General features: G+C 38.0%; 1 protein-coding gene across 1 annotated transcript; it reads right to left on the bottom strand.

The window, feature by feature from the left end:
* Positions 1 to 233: 233 nt before the first annotated feature.
* LOC140137828 (uncharacterized) lies at positions 234 to 14,095 on the bottom strand. The gene is made up of 6 exons (XM_072159618.1): positions 13,938 to 14,095; positions 7,353 to 8,324; positions 6,032 to 6,120; positions 5,093 to 5,284; positions 4,138 to 4,207; positions 234 to 3,116 (listed from the first exon to the last, which is right to left on the bottom strand). The coding sequence occupies exons 1-6, from the start codon at positions 14,013 to 14,015 to the stop codon at positions 2,943 to 2,945; spliced, it is 1,575 nt and encodes a 524-aa protein (XP_072015719.1). The 5' UTR covers positions 14,016 to 14,095; the 3' UTR covers positions 234 to 2,942.
* Positions 14,096 to 14,236: the final 141 nt, after the last annotated feature.

Raw genomic sequence — 14,236 nt, 5'->3', positions numbered from 1 at the left:
GGTTTTGGTTAACATCCAATGTTCAGTCTCTTCTGATCAACACATGGACATAAAATAACCATAATACACATATGTGACCCCTCAGCACAACTGAGCCCGGAAGTCGCCAATCATCATTTTTGAGATATTCAACCAAAATATTCTGCTTGAAATTAGCTTTAAAATGATATATATCATGTTTATAGTACTTGACATTTAAGTAGTGAAAAATCAATAAAACAGTCAATAAATCCTTTGTTTCCTATTGTTTATTGTTAAGTTCAATGGAGCATATCTCAATAGTGGCACTGGCGACATCCGGGCTCAGTTGTGCTGAGGGGTCACATATGTGCCAAAGAGTCAACTAAATGGGATAACAAAATGTTGTACACAAATCAGTGTGTTGTACTTTTTCCAGTCAGTCTGATACTACCAAGTGCACACATATGTGAATTTTATACTAAAAGCTCCCCAGCTGCCGGTGACGGTGACTTCATGTTTTGTATAGTACAGGGATTAATGAATACGAGTGTCAAGGCCCTGGTTTAATACTTTGCACATGATAATATTCCAATACTCACCTCACTCTTCGCCTGATAAATAGAGCACTATGATATGCAGCATAAATTCTTCAAATAAAATAAACATTAACATTTGTTTTCCAAATCTAAGACTTGAAATGTACATTTTACATTGAGTATATCTTAGTATATTGTTTCAATATTGCCAACTTACACACTGCTGCAAGGATATAGGATTTGTGACACGATCTTGTCCATGGAGGCCAAAGGAGGTATTTTTGAAAATGGAGTTACTATAATTATTACCGTATACAAACATTAAGCTATCATAATAAAGATCACCAAAGGTCTAGCTGCCTTGTTTCAAAAGTTCTGAAGTTTTGTGATGTCTATTTTCGTATGTATTTTTTTTTCACTCCATATATTTTGTCTTATCTCAGTTTCAAATTTGCCGCCTTTGGCCCCCATGGACCAGACTGTGTCATATATTAGGAATATTGGGCTATTCCAGTTGAAATCCATCACCCTCCTATGGATGACCTGACTTTAACCTTTCACACAGGGCGTGTGAATTTCAAATGTTGTTACCTGAATGAGTGGCTCCATTTGCAATCTACAACTCCTGGGTGGGAGATCTTTCATAAGGGGTATGGATTTCAACTTGAATAGCCCATTATTTGGTCTATCCTACATGTAGGCCTTCACAGAATTAGCCCATTGTCAAGATCATCAAGCTTTATTTCGTAAGCTGTAGAATACCTGTCTTGATAACTAGGCTAACTCTGTGCAGTCACCAGGCATCTCCATTGCCCATTTTAGGAGAATGACATCACTACTCACTATACAAGGACAATGCCATACAGGGTCTGAGGTTTGCCCGTCATTTGAATAAAAATGCCTGTCCTAATTTGACCTTTAAAACATTTACCAGACCTCTACAGCCCACTGGGAGTTCAAAGAGTTCAAATATGTCTTGCTATGGCCTTCTTTTGCAAAGCTGGTCTACTAAAAAGGTAGGCAGCCCTTGTCAATACCTACAATTATAATGTAGCATCTGTCAAAGGCATTAATTTTGCCTGTCCCAGCAGCAAACTCCCAGTCTAAAATGACGGCCAGGCGGGTGGCTAGCTAAGACACTGCTGCCATATTAGCCACAAAGCCCTAACTGACCATGCATTTGAATGGGAAACTACATTCTGACCGGGCAATTTCAAAATCTACCCAGAGCTTTTTGTGAAATAAATTTTCAAACATCGAGCCTACAATGTGAATTTTAAATGTCAAGAATACTTAGTATTTTTACAAAGTGATACTCAGTATCACTACAAATTGTAGTTATATCACTATATTATTTTGGTGATGCATTTGATCAAATTAATTCTTTGGGATGTTTCAGCTGACCATTATGAGTATAGAGCGAAAGTGTCTTTCCCTGCATGGCCCCTTCGCTCTAGAGAGTATCATCCACAGAATTAAAACCAGGAATCCCTATTCCACCATGTACAAATATAGCACAGTCAATTATGGAGAAAAAAATGTGGGGTATTCGGGTCTTTGCCAATGGTATGCAGAAACGAACAAAAAGATTGTGTGTGACAATCACACTATAACGCATTGTGTCACTCCTCAAACGCAGTCAGTGTGTCGCGCCATGGAGCATGTCTAGTATTGTGCACAAGCACCGATTAGTTTCGGGTGCATTTCAAGCAAAACACAAATACCCCCAATTTTTGCCCCATTTGTGTATCAAGATGGATGGCAGTTGAGTACACATTCTCTGGTTTTAATTGTGGTCTCATCTCAACTTGAGAGAAATGCCATGTTTCGAATCACCTGCGCTAACCTAATCCCACGTGGCATATACACCCATGTAAAAAGTGCAGTTTGTCCATACGCTGGCGACACAAGACATAGTATAGTTGGCAGTGCTATGAGGAATGACATCATTCTCCATATCGGGCTCCTACCTATTTTGGAGGTACCTGGTGACTGCTGTGTAGGCTTACATGAAGGTAATAGCCATTATTCTCTTTGGTCTGTATGCACAAAATAAGTTTGACCAGGTTTAACTTTAGACCTGCTCTAACCATGGAGGTTAGAATTAGGGAGGGATCCTGTGATTCTTTTCTTTTCCTCAATTACTCCTAGCAAAGTCCAAAAGTTGAACTACAGCTATCTAATATTAAGCTGCATGTATTTGCCTATAGACGGATATATACTAATGTAGAATAAGGTATGTAAAATACCAAAAAGTTCCTTCTTGTAAAACTAATCTCCATAGTTAGACCAGGTCTAAAGCGGAACCTGGTCTAACTTGTATTGTGCATACAGACCAAATATTACTGTGATATTTTTCCTACATATACATGTATACACACATACACTGGCACATATTAAGTTACAATTTATGCATATATTGTACATAAAGAACTTGATATAGTTTTATATATTTTGTTGTTTTGAATACCACCACTTTGGTTTCACAAATGACAAATTCATATTGCCTGTGCAGTTGCCCTGTACTGCTGGTGCTTGAGGGCGTACTATACCTAATGCGATACCGATACGAGTGGCCAACGATGGTGCGGTGACTTTGTCTCCAGGGTTAGGCATGACCTGAAAAACAAAAGGGAGAATAAATTTCAATTAGTAAAGAAAACCCTATATATACTGTCAGGTTTGACCCTAATCCTAACTGATGGGCAACCAAACTAAGTTAATAAGCAGCAAGAGGAGCAAATATTAACAAATGTCTACTCTTTCCATGTTATTTATTGCATTTGAATTTTGAGGCAGATGCACTGGATGATAAAGAATGCATGGCCAGTAGTGTAGCTAGGAGTTATGGTGCCCAGGGCAAGGATATAAAATGGCAGTGCCCCAAATGGAAATAATTAATTGCTGACCCTAAATTGTTTTTGCCCAGGGCGCTCATGAATCTAAAAAGTGGGGGGGGGGGGATCAAAAATTTTCCAAAATTTTAAACATAAATAGCTGAACATAGATAATGGTATGCTGATTGCTGACACACTGCACTAAATAATGCTGATTTCATTTTTTTCATGCAGAGTTCTACTTTTCGTGGGGACTTTTCGTTGACCCCCTTTTTTTTACCATCATGCTTTCGGCGCCCCCTAAATATGGCGCCCAGGCAGGGTTCGATTTAACTGGTGTCGTGGAGCAAAATGCTCCCCATTTTGGACAACCTACTACACAAAGTTCAGCTTGCAGAGCAATTTTTTACAATGTAAAAATATGCTAATATTATAAGAACATCGCCTAAATAAGGTTTTCGCTAAAAATTGCTACCCAATTTTTCAAAGTAAATCGAACCCTGCGCCCAGGGCATGTGCCCCTCCTTGATACGCCACTGTGCATGGCAAATTCCTATCTGGCTAATACCTGGCTGTTTGTACACCCTGCTCTGGGCATCATAGAAGGACATTGTCTGAAAGTTGAATAAGTTGAACTTAATCACGCAGAGCATATATATATATGCGTAAAAGTGCATTTTATCTGCACAACCGTGTAAAAGCACTGAAATCACTACCAACCTTGAGGTGAAACAAAGTATAGTACATTGGGCACTAGTATGTGTCTAACAATAGTTCCGTTTGAATATCCAATTTCAACATACCTTGTCTACAACGTGTGTATGAATAAGCCCATCAGAACCAACATCAAATGTAGAAAATGCATCAAAGTATCTAAAGAAAGATGACAAAAAAGAAAGGCTGATTAAAATGAGTGTTATATGACAGATAAACATAATGCATCCATATTCATTATACAGCAGATCCAAGTTTTGTGGATATATATTCCATCATGAGCATAGCCAGAGGGCACCCATTGACAAAAAGGGCCACCTTTCAGGGGAACTGTACACAAATACACAAGAAGCCTCAAGGTCCAAATTATATGAACAAAATATTAACAAAGAGAAAACTTTTTCAAGTTCAATCGTAAGTCTACTTTTTGCATATTTAGGCAAATTTACTTGGGAAAAAGGTCCACTTTTTGGAAATTATGCCTATGGATTAAATTTGCTTTTGCTTATTGACCTGAATGCCATGTGATATTTCAAGAAATTATTTTTTATGATTTCTTCCTATTATGAATTTGCAAACGAACAAATAAAAAGATGAATGAATGAATTAAACTAGCAGTGAAAAGAAAGCCAAAATCTGTCACTGGAAGTGGTTCAAAATGACATTGACCTATATCCACACAAAACAGTAAACATATATACCTGTAATTGCCGCCAAATGTGGACCATGTACAGAACTATGCAAACACAGATTTTGTGTATCATTGTTTATAAATATGCCTATTAACACATCACCATGGACGGACTACTTACCATTGATTTAAACATGCTTTTTAAATTAAACTATCAGTGTAAATTGCTTTTTTTGCAAGTAAACTGTGGACATTATGTGTTCTCTGCGGTGTCCACAATTGGATAGCAAGGTGGAGTTGTGCTGTCACGTTTGGGGGCTGCCTACCCACTTGCACACATACCCACACACCTAAAACATAATTATATAAACTTTATTAGGTGAAAATATTACAAGCACTCATTATCAACTTACTTTTTAGCACCTTTCCTCCATGGTAGCAGGATAAGACGATGTAGTGGCACCCCTATGACCCTCCATCTGGCTTGAATGCAGTTCATTTCAGTATTGATGGTCAGATTCAGGACCTCTAGGTTCACATTATATAGACAGGCAGTGCTTAGGTACTTCAATGACTGCACAGTGGCTTTGTATGCCGGTAGACCCCTGATTGAGAGGGAGAGAGAGATTATAGAATCATAACGACTCTAAAAAACAGATTAAACCTCTACAGTTTGCTCAGATATTTCTAATGTCATTGAACAAAACATATTGGAGTTTCCAATCACATGGGTGAATAGTTTTTGAGGATGAAGTGTAAAAAACTAATTTTCATTAGTAACAAAAACAAAACAGTAAACAAATAAACAAGAACCCTTATTTTGGCGTGTCAGTGCAAGAATGTTGTATGATCTGCATTTTTGTCATTTTACTGTGAAAGCATTTTTGAGTTTTATTTTTTTACTTATTATATAATTAAAATTTAATTATTTGCTTCTAAGATTGGTAAAATATTAAAATCTGCGCATTTTCCCATTATATTTTCATACTCCATTAAACCTAACACAGCTAGGTACCACAAAATACCACAAGGATAACCACCGCGCATGCATGAATCCTGGGTGATGCGATTACGGAATTACTCTAAGTGCTATGCTCTGGTAATCACTAGCCGGGGGGCCAGTGGCTACCGGTCGGTGATTGTGTGCTTGGCACGCCAGGCGGTCGAATCCCGGGGGTACCAAGTGACTTTTTTGTTCATCTTCTCTCCTTTTTTGTTTCTTCTTTAGTTTCGATAGCAAAAAGCAGTGTTTGGCATTAGGAATAACAACTCCACTTCATCCAAAATGTCAATTACTATGTTCTTGCACTGACACAACAATTTCACTCGATCTAGTCTTCAGTTATACTTACGTAGTTTTCACATTCAAGATTCTGTTGTCAAACACAACATCATTAGCATACATGGTGTAATCATGAGACTGGCTATAGAAGTTGGGAATCTGAAAAAAAAAAAAATTCATACTTTTTGTTCAGTTAGTTTGAACTTTATACTTGAGAGGGGAAGTCAGCTTTTTGAGACAGGTGGGCAAAAAGTTGAATGGGAGCAATTGCTAAAACGACAAAATTTTTAATATAGCATTATACCACAAGGTTGTGCCCCATGGTGACCAAATCACTGAAGTCAAACATCGAAATAAGGTGGGTTCTCAACAAAATACACCCGTAGAATGGGGTGAATAGGGACAGTTTTGGCACTCTCTGGATTGTAGTTTTTTTCCTGTAGCCACATGAGCTAAACTTTTGTGGGCATATTATGTCCACCCATGATGTCTTTAATCCACCATTATAAAAATTGAATATATGTGGGGGTATATATTTTTTAATAAAGTTTGGTGTCCCTATTGACCCCGACTTGGGGTCAATAGGGACAGCACTGGTCTTGATGAGGAAAGTACAACTTTGAAGGAGGGTACTTGCATTTTTACCCCTGCATGGAGGGAAAAGGGACACCCAGTGAGTTTAAAAAAACAATAGAAACATGTCAGGGTAATTCATACCATTATAACTGATTAAAATCTGATTTCTTGACAACGTTCATCAGGCTCTTCAGTACAAGAAGAGGTGGAGTAGGATGTGGTGGGGTAAGGGTGGTTGGGGTAGGGTTCTGGGTGGTAGGGAAGTAGGTAGGCAGGGTAGGGTGTTGGGGTAGTGGGATCCAGGGTGGTAGGGTATAAGAAAAGGTATCATGGTGGTAGAGGTAGTGGATAGGGTGATGGTAGTGGAGCAGTGGATAGGGTGGTGGGGTACGGGATAGGGTGGTGGGGTAGATGGGTGGGGTAGGATGGTGGAGTGCTGGGGTAGGGTGTGGGGTAGTGAGTTCTGGCAGTGGCATGATAGTATTAGGGGTGGATGAGGGTGGTAGAATAAGAAAGAATTTGAATATTTTGAATGTTACTTTAAAGTGTCATTTCCATGTTATTTAAAGGTTTGCTCCCATCAAAATCAGGTTATCAGGTGAAAGCTATTTTTCTCATAACTCCAGTGGAAGTTCAGGCCTGAAATGTGTTTTGTTTGGGCAGTTTAGTGGTACACTACCCCCATAAGTCATGTACTGTTCTATTGCCAACTGTGATGTACACATCCACACCACTGGCGTACTTAGCTCAAAACTTGGAATAAAATGTTTGGGTGACAGACCACCCACCTCTAAAACATTGTCTTCCCAACTCACTTGCTCATATAGCCTCTGATACATCACAGCTAGTTGCTCTTTACTTGGTTCACCTCGCCCTCTATTGGATGACGGTACAGATGTGCTGCCATTCCCGCTACAGAGACTTACGTGATTGTTGACAACCAAAGTGCCCTGCAGTTTACCTTGTCTACAAGCTCTCATTGACACAATATTTGTACCATGATGACGTCCGTCAAATGGTAGCCGTCTGTTATTAACAGCTCGTAGATACTCTTCATATGTTGAGCTCTTTGCAGTGCTATACATTTCAAAGCTGCTAGTATTGTGCCTTGTGATTTTCTCTTTTGCAATGTTTTTGGAATCTTGATTAAAGTAATGACCAATGTTCTCTCTTTGTTGTATGATATCAACAAGCCGATTGAGCTTATCCAAAGCACTCTGATCTGAACTTTGCTTATGCTCTGCTAAGAGATCCAGCACTTCTTGTTTCCCTTTAGAATCCAGAAGGAAAACAAGTGGTGGGTCCATGTCTTTTGTTTCTTCAGCACATTCACTACTTGTTTCAGAAGAACAGGAGCCTCTACTATTCTCAGCTGCATCAAAAACATCATCATGTCTAACAAAGATACCATGTTTATCATTAATGCACATGAGCTTTGTTTCCCTACGATCCCAGTGAATGGATCGAGATCTACGAGAATGCTGGAAATTTTCCGATGGCTGAAAATCTGTACTACTTGGAGAACTTTCTGTTTTCAGCTCTTTGCTTTCATGTCTATGCTCTTCCTTTGTACACTGATTGGCTATCTGCTGACACTCCCATAGCCACTGCGCATATGAAGCCTTACCACATGGACGTGGTACTCCATGATTTTTGGATTGGTTTCCAGTATGTAGCTGGTTGTTAGAGGGATGTAACAGAAAGGCTGTGGCTGCCTGATATTTGTGGTGTAGACAATTACATTGGTACGAGTTTGTGTAACCATTCCTGGCTAGGCAGCCAAATTCCTGTGAAATATGAAGAAAAATATAGTAAAGATATCAGTGGTAGCACCAAATAAAATTATGTCTGGATTGTTTTGGGTTTTTTTTGGGGGGGGGGGGTGTCAAAGTGAATTTCAGGGCAGGGAGGTAAATAACAAGCTAAATTCTTTTCATCTGTAGGTGGGTAGCTCCATTGTTGTTGCCCATGCAGTTGAAAAGATCTCAAGTGCTATATACCTGCCTGTTTTTGCATCTGTGTGACAGTCATTTTTTGTTTATCAGTATTTTTTTCGCCTCATAAAAGAGATATTCAGTGCTGGGCTGCTGGCATTATTGGCTTTTCAACCATTCCCTCAATACTCTTTTCATTTGATAGATTTGTTGTATAGTTTGCTTGATAATGTGTTTACGTGACGTCTGTTTTTATGATTATTGAAATAAAATAAAAGTGAATGAATTGAAATTGGAATGACTGTTGAAAGCAGAGTACACATTTACCAGGTAAAGGGGGAAAATAGCAAACAACAGAGCACACATTTGCCAGGAAAAATGGCATTACCACACCGTACTTTGCTATTTTCCCCTTCTGCCAAAGGGGAAAATAGCATTGTACAGTAATCCCACTGACCCGGGGGGCACTGGTCATTGACAAGGGGGTATCATGCGTGGCCATGGAGTTTCAAAAAGGACCCTAAACAAGTATGTGCAATGACTGAAAATAACCGCTTGTCTTGAGTCACTGAAATTTCAGTGTAGTAATTGGATTCCTTGCCCCAATAATATACATAACTTTTGTTACCAGTGTGTTATTATTTTTTGAGCAAAATGCAAAAATAGTCACAAATTTACCACAGGGGTGTAGTACCCCCTTAAGTGTTTCTCATTTCATTTTAAAATGGTTATTATTATTTTAATTTTCTATCTTGTATTTATGGATAAAAATACAGATTTTTCAAGCTAATTTTCATGTTGTAGACCTATACAATTATTTAATCACAAATATACGGATGAGGATCGATCTAACCTGTGACCTTATATCCAAAATGCCTGTGCCCATAAAAAAACATGCATTTATTATTGTCAAAAACATCAGATTTTTGTCACAACAAGTGATATCCCGATCTTGATTTTATTTAAACTTTATTTTTATACTTTTAGATAAATTATGAAAACATCAAATGAATATAAAAGGTAAGATGGATATGGTGCAGAATTGACACAAAATACGTTTTAGGATTGGTATCAAAATTCTGCAGTCATACTTTTACATGAATCCTGCAATCTTGGCTGAACTGATTGAGCACCATGCATCAGTCGCTATTTAGGCCTACTGACTGATTTTCATCCAAATACTTTAATTCAACTTATGAAATGATACCACTATTCACCTGATTCCTTCCAGAAGTACTCGTTGTCATTTTAAGCTTTCAAAATAAATTGATTTATTCATCTTTTCACAACATAGGCCTAATATAGCCTAGGCCTTAAAAATATAAAAAATCTGACCACTATTTTATGATTTTCGTGTCACTTTGAAACATGATTTGTAGGACTATAATAATATTTAGAGGTTGGAGAATAAATCGTAGAAACTTAAGTTAAATATGGCCTTCAAAAAAGTTGTAAAATCATTTCTTGACTTCTTTTTCTCTATTTTCTTTTCTTCATTGTTTGCTGTTTTTTCTTACAGTTTTGTCATAATTCATTTCATTACCCTCCTACTCCTAGCTAGGCTCTCTGGTCCTACATTTATAGGCCTTTATCACTATTATCAGCATAACGTTTATTATGGAATTTTAAAATGGCTCCTATTCTGGTAGCATCGTGCCGTTTCAATTTCCGAGCCATTCTGAGTTATAAATAAAGAAAACAATGCGAGCCATTCTGAGTTGTAAATAAAGAAAACAATGACAATGTGGTTTCAACTTTCAAGTAGTATTTTAAGGAAATACTTGCTTATGGGTCTTCAAAATAAATGTTTTACTTGCTTAGGGGTAAAAAAATGCCAATACTTGTTTACGGTAGTAAATTACACTTGTTAAGGGGTGTATTTTCAGTCCTTGCATATACCGTAACCACCCGGGTATAAGCCCACCTTCGGCTATAAGCCCACCCCCTATTTTTCGAAACATTCTGGGGACAAGTGTGCACTCAGGTATAAGCCCAGTACTAAATTTTGGCCAAGTTCTTTAATCAAATCAATGCTTTGCTCTCATATTTAAGAACAAATATAAAAAATATCAGTTGATAATTAACATTCCACACTTATAATTTTAAAAAATTGACAAAGAAGTTAGAAATTACTGGTACAGTGGGCATATACAAATGGGGGTGATTGTTCTTATTTTTAAATTCAAGCACTAGCCCTTCCTCGGTTATAAGCCCACCCCATTTTTGAAGTGAAATCTGCCATCTAGGGGAGTGGGCTTATACCCGAGTGGTTACGGTACTTGTTTAGGGTGCTTTTTGAAACTCCATGGCCATGCATGATAGGGGAGATTGGGGTTAGTTGAAACATTTTTCACAAAATCGTCTTTTTAACGCAAACCGATTACTTTCAAGAAACACTAACCATATCAGTATAAACATATACATACATGCTACAAATACAGCCTTAAACTTTATTGGACCTGCTTATGATTATTCATATAATCCAATTTGAAAATTTGAAGGGGTAGTTTCAACTAACCCCACCCCTGGGGTAAGTTGAAACATAGAATGGGTTAGTTGAAACATGGCTTGTAAAAATTTCAAAATAATTATTATTGTGTTGTTAGGGTTATACTTCCCTTGAAGGCACCCTTTAACATACAATCAGTGTGAAAAAATGAATAAATATATATGTGGGAGTGCGGTTCAATACTTTGGACACAAGGTGAACGAGTGTCACCATGGACCAAAATATGAGAAGCCTAAAATATTATAAAATGTACTTTCTGTGTGCACTTTTTTGCTTGTATTATTGCTTTTTAACCATATTAAAGCAATATTGAAGAAATGGTAAACATGTTACAAATTTTTAAAAAGTCAAATTTTTAACCATATTTTTCTATGCGATTTTCACGTTTCAACTAACCCCACCTCAAAAGTTTCAACTAACCCCGATGCCTATTTTTACATTTCAAAGTTCATTACACAAAAGAAGAAATACAATAAAACTTTTATTTAACATTATTCTGGGACTTACTACTAGTGCTTATGATACTCAAAAATAATCCCTGAATCTTCAAACAACATGGAGATAACGCATCTTTTCTGAGGGGTATAAAAATTAGTCAGTAAGTCAAAAAACAGATATTCCTTTCCCAAGCCAACACTGGTGGGGCATCAGTGCTGTTGCTAATTTGGTGGATGACCCTTACTAATATCTATTACTAGGTGCCAGTATTTTACCAAATTATTTTTTGTGTCAGAAAAAAATACAATGTTTCAACTTACCCAGTGTTCCAACTAACCCCAATCTCCCTACTCCCTTTGTCAATGACCAGTCCAGTGGGCAGTGGCCAGGGTTCGATTTAGAAAATAAAATTTACATGCACAACTCTGATTTTTTCCTCAAAATGGGCTGAATAACACAAAATTTTGCATGCACAGGCAAAATTCTACATGCACAGAGCCAAAGTTACATGCATTGTGCATGTAAAACAGGGCTGTCAACTTTTTGGAATTGCTTGGCGTGAGACAGAGACGTACCGGGATTTGCCGACTCCAATGTTCATTTTGTACCATGATTATTTGAGCCACGGCGCTCGAGAATGCGGGGGGTAGGAGCAACAAATTATTCATGACGATGCGTGAGATTTTACTCATTTTCCAGCTTTTTGCGTGAGCGTGAGAGTTGACAGCCCTGATGTAAAACCTGTGCATGTAAAACCCCTAAATCGAACACTGGCAGTGCCTCCGGGGTTGTAAAGTGCTTTGATCAGCCAATCAGCATGACTGTTTAATTCTTCTGTGTGTACGCTCGTCTACTTTTTTGAGTTTAGGCTGACTAGCTTGGGTTGTCTGGGACGTACATAATAATCGTGTACAAATTTGAAGCTTTCTTTAAGGGGTACTACACCCCTGTGGTAAATTTGTGTCTATTTTTGCATTTTTCTCAAAAACTAATAACACCGTGGTAACAAAAGTTATACATATGTATATTATTGGGGCAAGGAGTCCAATTACTACACTGGAATTTGAGTGACCCAAGACAAGTGGTTCGTTATTTATGATAAGAAATTAGGTACAGCTACGATGTACCTCATTTCCTATCATATATCCTGAACCGCTTGTCTTGAGTCACTGAAATTTCAGTGTAGTCATTGGATTCCTTGCCCCAATAATATACATATGTATAACTTTTGTTACCAGTGTGTTATTTTTTGAGAAAAATGCAAAAATAGTCACAAATTTACCACAGCACAGGGTGTAGTACCCCCTTAAAACTTCTCAAACATGCAACATGTAGGTATGCCAGGCAAACACATTTGCTAGTCAGCCAAATTCGCCGAAAATGTCAATGCATTTTTACATAGAAATTTAATACAACTGGCAAGAAGGAAACCTACATAAATATGTTTTCTATACTTCACTTGACCCAAATATATGATTTTTATGGTGATAATACACATGTCACTTGTATGACCCACCCTAGGACCCCCGGGGGATGTGCGTCATGGTTGGGTCATTTACCAACCAATTAGTGACGCAGGGTACGGTCATTTACTCAATATGTGTGTTACAACATACCCCGAGGGGTGCGTCAGTGTCAGTCACTTTACCTAGGTGCGCCAATGGTTAGGCGCATCAGTGTCAGTCAAAATACCTAATGGTGAGTCAAATTTGCGTCATGAGGACAGTCATAATCCTTAACATGTGCGTCACAATTTTGACCAGGGGCTCAGTCATTGTCAGCAAATGTCAGTCATTGTTTAGACGCACATGTGGGTCATGGTATAGTTAAATCCGACGCACCTATGTAAAGTGACTCACCACTCCCGGGGGTCATAGGGTGGGTCATACAAGTGACATGTGTATAAGACACTCGCTCATGGAATTTTAGAGGGATTTTGATAGCAGTTCCATTAAAAAAAGCTGCTATCATAATGAGACAAAAGATCTAGAAACACCCCCGAAATGCCGTTTTGGGGAATTTTACTAGCTGAATCTTTTTGACATTTTCTGATGAAAGTCAATCTTTGACAAGATGTAACTTTGCTACGGAAAGTGCTATGAAAAAAGGGTTTTCAGTTTTGGCTTTGTTTACTCAAGGGCTTTAATTTGATATATAAAATGATGCAGTTTGATGGCAAATTTGAATTCACCTAGCATACCTACAACATGTTTATATATTCATGTCATGTGTGTCATCAGGTACCATGGGCGTTTTATGATCATCAGTTGTTGTATGTTAAGCATGCGATGCATCATTAATCATGTACATGTAACTGTGAGCATCATCATGCATGGTGAGCATCAGCGTCATGGAACCAAACGTTCTGTAGCCGTGTAACATAATGAAGATGAAGATGAAGATGCATGGACAGCATGGTCATGCATGCATGGACCATGATGGTGGTGAGCATGGTGAGTGAGTGAGCCAGACATGCCAGATAAATCTACTTTATTTATATCATTTTTATTTGTTCTTACCACTGATGCATACACGTGTCGCCTTATTAGAGTGGCGAGGATTAGTTTGCGCTTGAAGGTGTGCAAATGCCAAGCCATTTTCAAGTCAAATCTTCATTTTAAACACACTTTAACCGAGAAAACACAGCAATTTCACGCCCCTGAAAATTACCAAAACACACCTGACCTTTGACACATTTGTAGTCATCCTCGATCGCATACTGGTGTTTGCCAACCATATTGATTCACATAAAAGTATATTTATTTTATGATTATGGTTGAATATATATTATTTAAGCATTGAAATACTTTAAAAATCG

This window comes from Amphiura filiformis, chromosome 17 (assembly GCF_039555335.1).
Source record: "Amphiura filiformis chromosome 17, Afil_fr2py, whole genome shotgun sequence".
Classification (NCBI taxonomy): domain Eukaryota; kingdom Metazoa; phylum Echinodermata; class Ophiuroidea; order Amphilepidida; family Amphiuridae; genus Amphiura; species Amphiura filiformis.
The sequence above is the reverse complement of the archived record's forward strand: the minus strand, read 5'-3'. Positions and strand labels throughout refer to the sequence as shown.